Source organism: Pan paniscus, chromosome 14 (genome assembly GCF_029289425.2).
Source record: "Pan paniscus chromosome 14, NHGRI_mPanPan1-v2.0_pri, whole genome shotgun sequence".
Taxonomy (NCBI): domain Eukaryota; kingdom Metazoa; phylum Chordata; class Mammalia; order Primates; family Hominidae; genus Pan; species Pan paniscus.
In genome coordinates this window covers 75,283,157-75,297,276 of record NC_073263.2, presented here as the reverse complement: position 1 = coordinate 75,297,276, position 14,120 = coordinate 75,283,157, and the positions used below count along the sequence as shown (strand labels likewise).

The following is a 14,120-nucleotide window of genomic DNA, read 5'->3' as shown; positions in this document are numbered from 1 at the left end:
TCGAAAAGTGAGATCTGCCCAAGAAAGTGGTACAAGAACTGTGGTCATGGTGGCCTTGAGTCTGTGAAGCTGTAGTGTCTGAGACAATGTTCCCATGCCACCAGAACCAAAATGGGGTGGTGTGCATCTCACCATGTAACTCCACTTTTTCTTTTTCCAGTTCAATTTCACCATTTAGTATTGAGAGCACAAGACGCCAGAGACGGTCTGAATCCCCAGACTCCAGAAAACGGCGTATCCACAGATGTGATTTTGAGGGATGCAACAAAGTGTACACAAAAAGTTCTCACCTGAAGGCTCACCGGAGGACACATACAGGTACCGCTCTGCAGGGCTTCTCACCTGTGAGCCAGTGAGAGTCCATAAAGCGCCGGCCACTTACCTCGGGAGCCTTTCGTACTCATTCATCCTGTGTACCTCTCAAGTCCAGTTCCCTCCTTCTAGGCGGAATGTATTCTCTCTCTCTTGAGAAAGAGAGAAACTTGAGAAACCAGTGAAGTATTTGAGCTTTTAAAATGTTGGGAACACAGTGATCTAGTAGTCTTTCTCACAGTCAGCATCACCACTTAATCATTATATAGTCTATCAGTTTTAAAAAATGTCCACGTGGCACATCAAAGAAGAAGCTGAACAAAATTATTCTCTCTCTTAAAGTTAGTATTTTATCCATTCCTTTAGATGATGCTTTTTGCTCTCCTCAAAACTCTCTCCCAAATAGCAAATAGGTAAACAACTGAAAAATAAAAAATGACAGATACGTAGCATTGTGGGAAGTTTTTACAAACATTCAGGCATAACTCCATTTGATTCACACTGGTATTTTTTTTAATATAGGGAGAGGAGTTTTAGTATTGACAGTTTACAGAAAAGGAAATTGATACCACAATTGACTCATTGCCTTTGCCACTGTTCCCCCATCCATCTAGGAAATGAACTGGTGACTCTGCACTTAGCCCCTGCCCACCCCATCCTCTGCCTTCTGTGTCCCTCAGCTGGCATCCTCTGGCTTCCTGAGCTTCCAGTTCCTCCAGGATGCCTCCAGTGCAAGGCCCTGGCAAGAGACTGAAGATAGGAAGAGGGCCCCACAGTTCCACCACCTCTTCTAAGAAGAGTGGTGACTGGACTGCGTGAAGCCCAAAGAAGCCGATAGAGCAGGAAAATTCATTCACATATTCCCGGTAAAACATGGCTCACAGCAAGCAAGTCCAGTCCAGCGTCTTTCCTTGACAACGTCTGCCACTGACTGGAAGCTTCACATGTAACAGATTCCCATCTCAGACATGTGAAAAGAACTGTACTCTGTAAACTGCCTCCCAGCTTAGGTATCAAAATAATTGAAATTAGCATCCTTTTCCATTTAGCCCATGTTCCCTCTCTGCTCCCTGTTCTTTTCCCTTTCCTACTTAATTAGAGACAGGGTCTCACTATGTTGGCCAGGCTGGTCTTGAACTCCTGTGCTCAAGTGGTCCTTCCACCTTGGCCTTTCAGAGTTCTGGGATTACAGGTGTGAGCCACTGCACCCAGCCTCTCTTTTCTACTTATTCTAGATTCTTCCTTTTCTACGATTCTGAGCTTCCCAAAGAGAGGTTTTTATCTGTTTCTTAGGCTCTATTTTTAAGTCAGTTTCTTTATCATTAAGGCAAAGAATGAGTGTGAAGACATGGAAATTGAGTAAGTATATTCCATCCTACCAGTAGATAGTGAACACAGATCATGGCAGGAAGTATGATTAGACCATATTACTGACTTTATAGGAGCATTTCTGTTTTTTAAAAAATGACTTTCTACAATGAATCATCACATATTTTGAGTTATTCCTATTCTCTTTGAGTTTTCTGGAATACATATTAGCCTCATTTTCACACAGACACCTCTACTCCTCTTACCCAAGTGATGAACAGTGAAAGAGAGGAAAATTTTTAATCAGGTACTATTAAAGGATTTAACTCCATGGCAGTATAGGATTGCATCTTACAGATTCTAACATACACCATGAGAGCAGAGGAGACATCATTTATGCATTGTAATTCAAAACAATCTGAACCTTGAATGCTATGCTGAAGCAGAATTGATTAGCTTGGCTATTAATACAATGAAATCACAGACTCTAAGGGTCAGAATGGACTTTATATGTTACAGTCTAGTGTTTCCTAATTCGGGGAACCCCTTGCGTGTCATATTTCGCAGAGAGGAAGTCACTGCTGTGCAGTTTTCTGCATACTTATGTGTATTTTTAAAAATTTGTTATTAACAACCAGATGGTTGTAGCTGTTATTATCTCTTTGGCACTTCTGGCTGACTATTGTTCCCACATTAGTAGTTTAACCAACTCTCCTTAAATGCTCTGAGTGGCCGCATATTCTTCTGCAACACAATCTGAAGACAGAGTTCTCCTCTCTTACAATGTCCAGTAGCCTCTTATGGTGCTGTTTAGGTCTTGGAACCTTCTGGTTGAACAGAATGGCTCTAATGATAATGCTATAATTTTCACTCACTGGCCCCGGTGTTCCTCTCAACACTGTCATGAACCAACTAACATCTTAATTCTCCAAATCAAACACCTCCAGTTTTCTCAGCCGTGTCTTTGTAGATACACTCCAACTGATCACTGTGTCTTTTTAAGTTTTCATACCACAAATTGAGGGAACACATCCTGTGAATGGACTTCTCTTAATACAGGCGTACCTCAAAGATCCTGTGGGTTCAGTTCCCCACCATCCCAATAAAGTAAATATCACAAGAAAGCAAGTCACACAATTTTTTTGTTTCCCTATTACATTTAAAAGTTGTGTTTACACTATACTCAAGTGTGCAATAGCATTGTCTAAAAAAAGTACATAATTAAAAAGCACTTCATTGCTCACAAGTACTAACAGTCATCTGAGCCTTTAGAGTCGTAATCTTTTGACTAGTGGAGGGTCTTGCCTCTGTGTTGATGGCTGCTGACTGATCAGGGTGATAGTTGCTAAAGGTTGGAGTGGATGTGGAAATTTCTTAAGACAGCAATAAAGTTTGCCACATCAGTGGACTCTTATTTCATAGAAGATTTCCCTGTAGCCAGTGGTGCTGTTTCATAACATTTTACCCACCATAGAACTTCTTTCTAAATTGCAGTCAATCTTCTGATGCTGCTTTATCAACTAAGTTTATAAAATCTTCTAAATCCTTCATTGTAATTTGGACAGTGTTGACAGCATCTTCACTGGGAATACATTCCATTTCAAGAATCACTTTTTTTGCACATCCGTAAGAAGCAGTTCCTCATTCATTCAAGTTTTATCATGAGATTGCAGGAATTCAGTCACATCTTCAGGCTCCACTTCTAATTCCTTTTTTTTTTTTTTTTTTTTTTTTTTGACATGGAGTTTCGCTCTTGTTACCCAGGCTGGAGTGCAATGGCGCAATCTCGGCTTACCTCAGCCTCCGCCTCCCAGTTTCAAGTGAGTCTCCTGCCTCAGCCTCCCAAGTAGCTGGGATTACAGGCATGTGCCACCACGCCTGGCTAGTTTTGTATTTTTAGTAGAGACAGGGTTTCTTCATGTTGGTCAGGCTGGTCTCGAACTCTCGACCTCAGGTGATCTGCCCACCTCAGCCTCCCAAAGTGCTGGGATTACAGGCGTGAGCCACCGCGCCTGGCTCCACTTCTAATTGTAATTTTCCTGCTGTTTCCACCACATCTGCAATTCCTTTCTCCATGGAAGCCCTGAATCCCTCAAAGTCATCGATGAGGATTGAATGAACTACTTCCACATTCCTGTTCATGTTGATTTTTGACTTATCATGAATCACAAATGTTCCTAATGGCATCTAGAATGGTGAATCCTCTCCAGGGGTTTTTAAATTTAATTTGCCTGGATTCACAAGAGGAATCACTAGCTATGGAGCTATAGTCTTACGAAATGTATTTCTTAAATGATAAGACTTAAAAGTCAAAATGACTCCTTGATCCGTGGGCTGAAGAATGCATGCTGTGTTAGCAGGCAGAAAAACAACATCCATCTCCTTGTACATCTCATCAGAGCTCTAGGGTGATCAGGTGCATTGTCAGTGAGCAGTAATATTTCTCAAGGAATCTTTTTTTCTGAGCAGTAGGCCTCAACAATGGGCTTAAAACATTCAGTAAACCATGCTGTAAAATCCAAGCTTTGCTGTTACATTTATACAGCACAAGCAGATTTAGCATTAGATTTAGCATAATTCTTTAAGGGCCCTAGGATTTTCAGAATAGTGTATGAGCCTTGGCTTCAGCTGAAGGTTACTGTCTCCATTAGTCCCTAACAAGAGTCCATCTGTCCTTTGAAGCTTTAAAGCTAGGCATTGACTTCTCCTCTCTAGCTCAGAAAGTCCTACATGACATCTTTCAATAGGAGGGTATATCATCTACATTGAAAATCTGTAGTTTAGTATGGCTGCCTTCATCAGTGATCTTAGCTAGATCTTCTGGATACCTTGCTGCAGCTTCTACATCAGCACTTGCTGCTACAACTTGCACTTATATGTTATGGAGACAGCTTCTGTCCTTAAACCTCATGAACCAACCTCCGCTAGCTTCCAACTTTCCTTCTGCAGCTTTCTTACCTCTCTCAGCCGTGAAGAATTGAAGAGTGGCCCTTGCTCTGGATTAGGCTTTAGCTTTGGGGGATATTGTAACTGGTTTGATCTTCTATCTAGACCACTCAGACTTTCTCCAAATCAGCGATAAGGCTGTTTTGCTTTCTTATCATTTGTGTGTTAACTGGAATAACATTTTAATTTCCTTCTGGAACTTTTCCTTTGCTTTCATAGCTTGGCTAACTGGCTCAAGAGGCCTAGCTTCCAGCCCATCTCAGCTTTCGAAGTGCCTGATTCGCTAAGCATAATCATTTATAGCTTTTGATTTAAAGTGAAAGATGTATGACTTTTCCTTTCACTTGAACACTTAGGGTTACTAACTGGCCTAATTTCAATATTGTTGTGTCTCAAGGAATAGGGGGGCTCAAGAAGAGGGAGTAAGATGGGGTAGCAGCTGGTCAGTGATGCAGTCACCACACACACAACATTTATTCATTAAGTTTGCCGTCTTGGGTACAGTTCATCGAACCCAAAACAATTAAAGTAGAAACATCAAAGGTCACTGATCACAGATCACCATACAAAATATAATAATAATTTAAAAGTTTGAAATATTGTGACAGTTACCCAAGTATCACACAAAGATGCAAAGTGAGCACATGCTCTTGGGAAAATGGCACCAGTAAACTTGCTTGACATAGGATTGCCACAAAACTTGAATTTGTAAACACACACACACACACACACACACACACACACACACACAGACAATATCTTCGAAATGCAATAAAGTGAAGTGCAGGAAAATAAGATATGCTTGTATATGCAAAAATGGTGTTAAGTTTTTTTTAGCAGTTTACTCTATTAGGTTATCTAAATCAAAAACTGCTAACAACTGTATCTTGTCTATCCCTTGTACCTATAATAGATTTCTTTTAAACCTAAACATGCCATGTTGTATGTGTGGTTGGAGCTGTCCCTTAATGATGGCTTTGCTTGGAAGCAGTGTGTTCCCTATCACTGAAAGTGTTGAGGCACAGGCTGTAAATACAGGACAGAATCATTATTCTGAGGTTGCACATACTTTTTCAAGTCTAAGAAATAATTATTCTATATTCATTTTCTTGATTTGGGCCCATTATTCTAATAAATTGAAATGACTTGAAAGTTCTCCCTACCCACTTTGCTTTTATTATTTTTGCTGTCTGTTTCAGCTTCTTCATCTGTGCCAGGTAATTGATGAATGTATTGAATGGGATGCGTTCAAGGAAAAAACCCTAAGACATGATCCGAGAGGCCTCCATTCAGATAGGTCTTAATTCTTTAAACAGTAGCCAGAATCCACTAGCTCTCCTGTTTCCAGCTCACATTTCTCTGCCTCACAGTTAAATCTAAATGTCCTTGTGAAATACCTGCCCAAAACCAAGATATGTCAAATCCATTCATCCACTTAGCAGAGAGATAGTTACTATGTGCAGTCATGGCTTCCTTGAACTATTATCAGTCAAATAACATTATTTTTAGAAAGAAAAAAAGTGAAATTTGGTTGATTTTCTGTAACTAGTTCAAAATGAGCCCATCCTGACTTCTGATTTATAATTATGTATAAGATTTTGTAACAGTGTTCAAAATGAAATCAAAACTAGTTCTATAGGGAATCAGGTTGGTTTGCATGCTCTTAGTAAACATCTTCTTAGCCTTACCTTTGCTTCAGGCGTATTGAGTAAGTTACGTGTGTGTGACCAACAATTAATTTGGAGTTTGGGATTATACCAGTTGACTTACGAGAGCCATGCACGCTATGGGAGGGGAGTAAGTATCAGTGAGAAACTTGCTTTGAGAAAGTTAATTTTGCCTTTAATGCTTGATCTTTTTGTACCATATAAGTACCTGATCAGTCATCTTTTTATTTACAACTTAGTAACTTAAACATATTTGTAGGTATTTGAAAGAGGTACATTTTCTAGATATTAGCAAAGAATTTAGAATAGAAAAAGAAATGCTGAGGAGTGCCTTTCTAAATTAAAAATAAGTATATTTTCATGAGTGTACAGTTTAGATAATAACACGAAGATGTGACCAAGTATTTTTGAATGAGTTTATTAATGCCTGCTTGTGCTTAATCATTTAAGGCATGTCAAAAAAAGGAAAAAATATATCTCAGCCATCACATACACATTATTGTCAGCAGGTTAATTATTTATATCCACTGTCTAAATTGTGGGTCTATGTACATGAAGCAGTTTACAGAGTATTTAAATAAATATGCATATTCACAAATAAATATTAGTACTTAAATGAGTATACATTGCCATTTAAATTAATATGGTCATTTAAATATGTGCTATACAAAACAATTATGCACTATGGATTCCCTCACGTTAAGAATTCTATTGCTTATTAACTGATTTGCATTTGAATTTTAGAAGAAAATAATTTTGTGAATTTGGTTTTGCTCTTTAGAATTCTCACTATTTTCTAAAAAATAAATGCTCTAGTAATTTCTACAATGCAGTAAAAGCAAGTAACATTCAGGCATCAGTGATTCCTACAGCCACTAGATGGTGCACCAGAACCAGATGTTGGGTCTAGTCTAGAAGAGGGTCTGAAAAGAAACTAGAACTCTAACAGTATGTATGACATGACATTAAAATGGAACAATGACACTGACATTATCAGTGTTCTGCAGAATGTTACAATTTAATGATGAATTTTTAAAAAGGCAAAATAAAGATAAAATCAAATTTTTTTTGCAAAGGAATTGCAATATGTAAAAATAGTCTGTTCAAATGAATCTGGAAATATTTTCTATCCCCAATTGACATACTGTTCTCTGATAAATTTGTGAGGCCCAGTAGGTAATCCTGTATAATATTCATTTTAATTCATATGAAAGCCATACACCTCTAACCTTAAAAATTAGTAAACTTAAGGTAGTCACATTTCTTAGGAATTATTCACATCTGAATTTTGTACATTAAGGAAGTTTATTCATATAGACACTTAAAAATATTAAGCAATTCTGATTTAATGGTTTCCACAGTATGATCTTCCCTACCTTTATGAAACCACACATTATTTAATAATTTTTTCTCTTGATGAATGAAGTCTCTGTAATTAATATCAAATACTATTACATGTTTATTCCATTAATTATATTTGATTACATATTTGGAATGCACACACACATATGTACACACGCCCCTCCACACATAGCGATCCTAAATGATTGCAGATTCTGTCTTTTCTCACTTTCTTACTTGCCTCATCATTTCTTGCTGCTATTCCTGTATTTCTTGCTTCTAATTTGAATCTTCATCTTCATTTACTGGATGAGATTCTGAAGTGGTTTGAGGATATTCCTACAAAGAAAATCAGGGGCTTTGTGACAGCTGTGCATCCTGGTGGCCTTTTGTTCGCAGGTGCTTGTGGTTGCTAGATCTTCAGACGAGCGAGTGCTGCTGTTCATGACTTCACATCTGTATTCATTAATTAAATAGCTCATTCCACATAAAGCTCCATTTCAGACCCCCCCATCTAGGTTCCTTGTTAGATGAAGCATAGTGCTTAGTGATGCCAAGATAATAAATCATTTAAGGGCACACTGACATTTTTCAAGGAAAAATCCTCTCCCCGTAAGTTGTTTGTAAGTCCTGATCAAATAGCTCATGAATATGAGCTATATTGGTAACTGCTGAGACATTAGAAAATATAATAGAAATATCACCAAACTTGAAGTCCAGAGACAAAAGTTTCAATCTCTTTGGCCCCTAACTTGTTGGTGAACTTAGACAAACTACTTGTGTGAATCTCAGGTTTTCTTTTTTACCTTTGAACACAAACATACCTCTTCGAGTGCTTTACATATTTTCATCACACATGTAAATCCCTGGAAAGGAGCAAGGTTAGGGCACGTGGACATGGGCAGGTATGAGGAAAGCAGGATTGAAACTCTGGTTTCTCTCGAGCCTATGCTTTTCCTTATATCTGGTCTCAGACTAGTTTGCTGATAACCTACGAGTCTTCTCTCTTCACTGGAACCGTGCTCCTATGCATGTCTACCCAGCAGTACCTACCTGTTCAGCATCAGCCCTTCAGGGACGGTAAAGTAATGAGAGAGCAAGAGACTTTAATCTGTTTTTAAGGCTTTAATTAACATAGAGTGGTCTTTCTCCGTAGTCTACTAAAATTTTATTAGAAGCCAGTGAGAAGATGTGGACCAAAAGCATTAATCATTAAATAAAATTAAATAGGCTGCTCTTGAGTGCTTGTTTGGCACACAGCTCTTTGACTGTAATGGGTGCCGTGTACAAATGAAGACAGCAAGGAGTCCTAAATCTGGTGGGAGAGACGGCCTCATTCACACATATCCAGCATATAAAATAATACGTAATAGGAAAGCCCTGAGCGAGCTCTATGCAGGTTGCTACAGCAGCACTGAAGGGGTCATTGGTCCTGACTGGGGGGATGCAGCGAGCATCACCTGCCTATGCAGACAAGCATGTTTCAGTGCCACCTCCAACAAGGAAAACAAAAAATTTGGATTGGTAACAAAATGTTTTGCAGGTGTAGCACTTATTTTCATCAGTGGGGAAGAGAGTCATTTTAACCTATCATGGAGAGTTACTGTTTAGACACACATGCTTAAGATTTACAATGATTGGAATGTAGGCAACCATTCTGTACATAGTTGATCAAATTTTGTTTTAAAAGTTTTACCTTATTTTTATTTAAAAACCAGTTGATCTTTTTTCCTATATTTAGAAAAGACTTCTAAACCTATCAATTAAAAATAAGTTGATCTTTTTTCCTATATTTAGAAAAGACTTCTAAACCTATCCATTATTACCTCATTTAAATAAATAACTAAATGAGTTGTGTTTCATAATTCTGTTTGCATTAGCACATAAATTATCAATGACAGTGCAAAGTTAAAGATGCCATAGGTTTTTTTGTTTGTTTGTTTGTTTTGAGATGGAGTCTCACTCTGTCGCCAGGCTAGAGGAGTACAGTGGCACGATCTCGGCTCACTGCAACCTCTGCCTCCCAGGTTCAAGTGTCTCTCCTGCCTCAGCCTCCCAAGTGGCTGGGACTACAAGTGTGTGCCACCACGCCCAGCTAATTTTTGTATTTTTAATAGAGACGGGGTTTCACCATGTTGGACAGGATGGTCTCGATCTCATGACCTCGTGATCCACCCACCTCTGCTTCCCAAAGTGCTGGGATTACAGGCGTGAGCCACTGCACCCGGCCGCCATGGGATCTTTATAGTGTCTTTGTGACATCATTCTCCTTCCTTTGCTTCTGGCTTCATTTTATCCATACATCCATCAAAGCTGGGTTATATAAAAGGTATGGAATAATAATATCTTCAGTCTTTCTACTTTCTCTCATTCTGCCTAAGAATAACTAGATTTGAGTGTTGGTCATATCCTAAATGGTAAAATTAACTACTAATATAAAATTTGTGGTTTTAATGGAATTATTAAAGACAATAAGGAATTGTATTTTGATAGAACATAGATTCATCATTAAAGAATATATAAAAATAGGATTGGGCGCATTGGCTTACACCTGTAATCCTAGCTCTTTGGGAGGCTGACGTGGGAGGATCATCTGAGGTCAGGACTTCTAGAACAGCCTGGCCAACATGGCAAAAGCCATCTCTACTAAAATTACAAAAATTAGCTGGGCATGGTGGTGTACACCTGTAGTACCAGCTACTCAGGAGTCTGAGGCAAGAGCATCGCTTGAACCTGGGAGGCAGAGGTTGCAGTGAGCTGAGACCATGCCACTGCACTCCAGCCTGGGCGACAGAGAAAGACTCCATCTCAAAATAAATAAGTAAATAAAATGTTGATTCATAATGCTTATGATAATTCAATTAAAAATCTCCATAACTAAGAATAATAGAATTGTAAGAGATATATTTTAAATGTTAAAATAATGCTCATTTGAGCAACAAAATACAAGGCTCAGTCACACGTTACTAATTTCAGAGGTTTAAAACAAAATATTTGTTTGCAGACTAGAACTGTAAGTGGCACTAGTATTAAATGATACCTCACAAATATATTTTTATTTTCAAAAGTATGTATTCTAATTCATTAGACAAGAAAACATTATAGAATAGATAGAATGTAAACAGTGTACTCTCTTTGTCTCACAAAATAGATTACTCTTATGTTGACCCTCCTATGTTCTATTTTTAAAAGAACAAAGTATTTAAATTAAAGTAGTTTCACTCCTTTGATCAACAAGTCTTTATTAGCACACAGCACTAATGTGTTAGGCCCTGGGGATACAGTGGTAAGAAGGCTCAAAGTCATCCTCAGTACGGCACTGCTGAGTCGGACAGAGAGGAAAACCTTCAATCACAGCGTGGTGTGAAGAGAGTGTCTCAGGGTACTATGGGGCCAACAAGTGGCATGATCAGATTATCTTTCAAAAAGTTTTCTTTCTCTACAGCATGGACAATAAATTGGTGTGCATAGGAGGCAAGACGGAGAAACAGAATCATTAGAAACTGGTCCTGGTAAAAGGTGGAAAGGACCTAAAGCAAGGTAGACCACCACTGTGGGGATAAACTGGGAGGATTGCTGGATAGATTTTAGAAGGCAGAACTGGCAGATGTAATTATCAGAGTGGGGCAGGCAGGGAGTCACACAGAGGGAAGAGTCCAAGAAATCTCTCCAACTGGAGACATTGATGATTTGGTACCTGAGTAGATGGAATTACTGTTTTTCCAGAAAAACCGGAAGAGGAACATGTTTAGGTGGTAAATGCTGAGCAAGTTTTGGTCGTATTGAAGATGCTTTCAGACCACCAGTTGGAAATGTCCTGTCTCCCTCTCTGGCGCTTAGGAGAGAGACTGAGGTATAGCTGCTTAGGAGTCTTTTCCCTTATAGGTTGTAGTGGAAGACATATGAGCCAAGAGGAACACCTGCCACGTGAGAAGTTAAGTCAAAATCTTTGGAAACGTTTATGCAACAGGTAAAGGAAGAGGTCTCTGCAAAAGAAACCAAGGAAAAAGTAACCAGTCACATAGGAAAAGAAAGGTCACTACGTAGAAATGAAAACTCAGAACAGCCAAATAAAATATTGTCTTTTGACCTTGAACTTTTTACTTACACTAAAGTTCACTTTTATTATGGGATATTTTAGTTCACTTATATTGGATTTCTGGGTGAGAAGGGCTAGCCTGTGTTTGTTAACACTATTGTCTGTCCTGTGAGTAGTAGCTCACATTTGCAGTCTCCGTGCCCAGTTCTGACCAGATATCCTGGTTTATGACAGCACTAATTTAAAATGTTGAGAGGCAGGGTGAGTGGTAATTGAGACACATGCTAACTGGGTGACGACACTGGGTGAAGTGGGGTTAGTTATTGCAATGACTTCTTTGGGAAGTTGTCAAAATTAAATGAGGTAATATCCATAAAGCTCTTAGAGCAAAGTATGGTACATGGAAAGTACTATATGCTTTAGCAAATATAATTTTTATCAACAATACTTATTAGAGAATATGCAGTATTATTTAGAGGAGGAAAGAAGGAACCCACTTGGTCTTCATAATACCTAATGAAAAAGATAGTCAATTAATTCAGTCCAGGCAATTCAGTAGGATGGAGACTGGCATATTGATTACTTATTTGATTGAATTGACAGGACCAAATGGACATTATGGAATAGATTGGTCTGCTTGGCCTATAAAGTAGCTTTATACTTTAAAATGTTAAGAAAATCAGCATCAGGATTGGCATCCGCTTACCCCAAAACTATAATTAATTGCTGAAAAAATAGCAAACAGGATCCATTTTTAACTTTATATTATTTTTATTTCTTTATAAAAACAGAAATACCCTGAATTTTGTAAATATAAAATATCCTTTATTGAGTGGGTATTATTTGCCAGGCATGTAGTGTGTGTATTTTTGAGTTTCCCAACAGTGCTGCAGGAGTAAATGGCATTCCTGTTTTACAGATGAGGAAACTGGGAAGCTTTCAAACTGGGAAGCTTTCAGAAAGCTTAACTTTTTGGCCTTGGATCGATCTCATATAGGTGACTAAGCCTGTATATGGCTGTGTGCTCTTTCAGATTTCAAAACCTGTGGTATTGTATGCTGCCGTAACCTATGAAGAGGTATAGCCGCCTGGTCTGTCTGTAGACAAGTCAGGGGCCTTGTAATCTCAGCTCTTTCCTGGCCTCTAGGTTTCAGTTTCCTCATCTTGAAGGTACCTAATTTCCTTCCAGATCTAGATTCTGTGAACTTTCATGAACTAATGTAACAGAAACCAGAAGACAAGATAGGAATCTTGATTCTCGTTTTTTTCCTCATATGCAAATACCATTCCTCAAGTGAAACAGATTGTCACAGCAAATACGTTGAGCCTTGAATGTAATGAAGCTCATTTGTCAGTGTCTGGGGCCCCGTAACTTTATAAAAGTTAAACAGGGACACGTTTCAGAAATGCACTTCTGAACCTAAGAAAATGCCTGTGCTTCCTGTTGCAAAAGGTGTTCCTTTTCAGTTGCTTGAGAAAATAATAGAGAAGCTGATGAGAACATGGGTGTTTTGTTTAACACAGGCTTTTTCAAACTGCACATTCCTCTTATGTGCGTTGCTCACACGTCATTTTAATATGAAAGGGCACCTGTCTTTTGTCTCAGTGCACATGTACCTTTCAGCATTTCAGATGGCGAAATGGGAGGTACCTGAAAAAGTTATTTTTGTTTGGTGGGTTTTGGGAATCCATTCAATACCTGGTGTTTTCTTTAGACTTTATTCTGCCTTCTGCTGGGTAAATGTCATGGAAATGCACTTAGTGACTCTTAATCCTTTTCTTTAACCAAAATTGAAAGAGACAGCCGTTTTCATAATCCATCAGTTGGTTATTTCAAGAAAAAACAAAACAAAACCCTGATGTGAGTTTTTGTTTTCCCAGAACACTTAGTCTATTTAAATAATACCTACATTTTTATATGCTGCATATACATAGAAAGTTGTATTTAACATGAACTCCGAAATGGAGTTACAGAGTTTTCAGGATGAACAATAACAACCACACCTCCCCCACCCTTTTTGTGTGTGTATGTGTGTGATATGTTGTCTTTTTTAACATTTAGAGGACTATTTCACTTTAAAAAACAGATGCTCTTCTTATTAGTGTTGGTTAACACGTTTCTTTTTCAGAAGTTTTCCTAGTTTAGTCCAGGTTTTTCACAGAACTGGAGAAGCACAGGTTGTGGTGAAAATGGTCATATTCTTTTTTTTTTAAATACAAAACCTGGAAGTGGCCTAAGGATTTATCATGGGACATAGAGACCATCCCTTCAGAATTGAAGACCTAGAAGTTAATAAACTATACACCAAGCACTGGCATGGTATCACCCAGCTAGCCACCCGTTACCCAACTAGTGTCCTTTGATTTTTCTCTTTACATCAAAAATGTAATGTCTCAACTTAAAAAAAAAAAAAAAAAACTTATTAAGATTTGTTGGCAAAGAAATGCACAATACCTTTTTCTGTAAGTTTGCTCTTTCATAGATTTAATATAAGAAACCAAAATCA

At 38.3% G+C, this 14,120-nt stretch overlaps 1 protein-coding gene across 4 annotated transcripts in view; it reads left to right on the top strand.

The window, feature by feature from the left end:
- Positions 1-14,120, top strand: part of KLF12 (KLF transcription factor 12) — a 449,527-nt gene that overhangs the window by 419,925 nt on the left and 15,482 nt on the right. For all 4 annotated transcript variants that reach the window (XM_034936790.3, XM_008952787.6, XM_008952789.5 and 1 more), the window contains one exon: positions 161-318. In XM_034936790.3, coding sequence (XP_034792681.1) covers positions 161-318 — 158 coding nt within the window. The remainder of the gene's footprint in view (positions 1-160; positions 319-14,120) is intronic.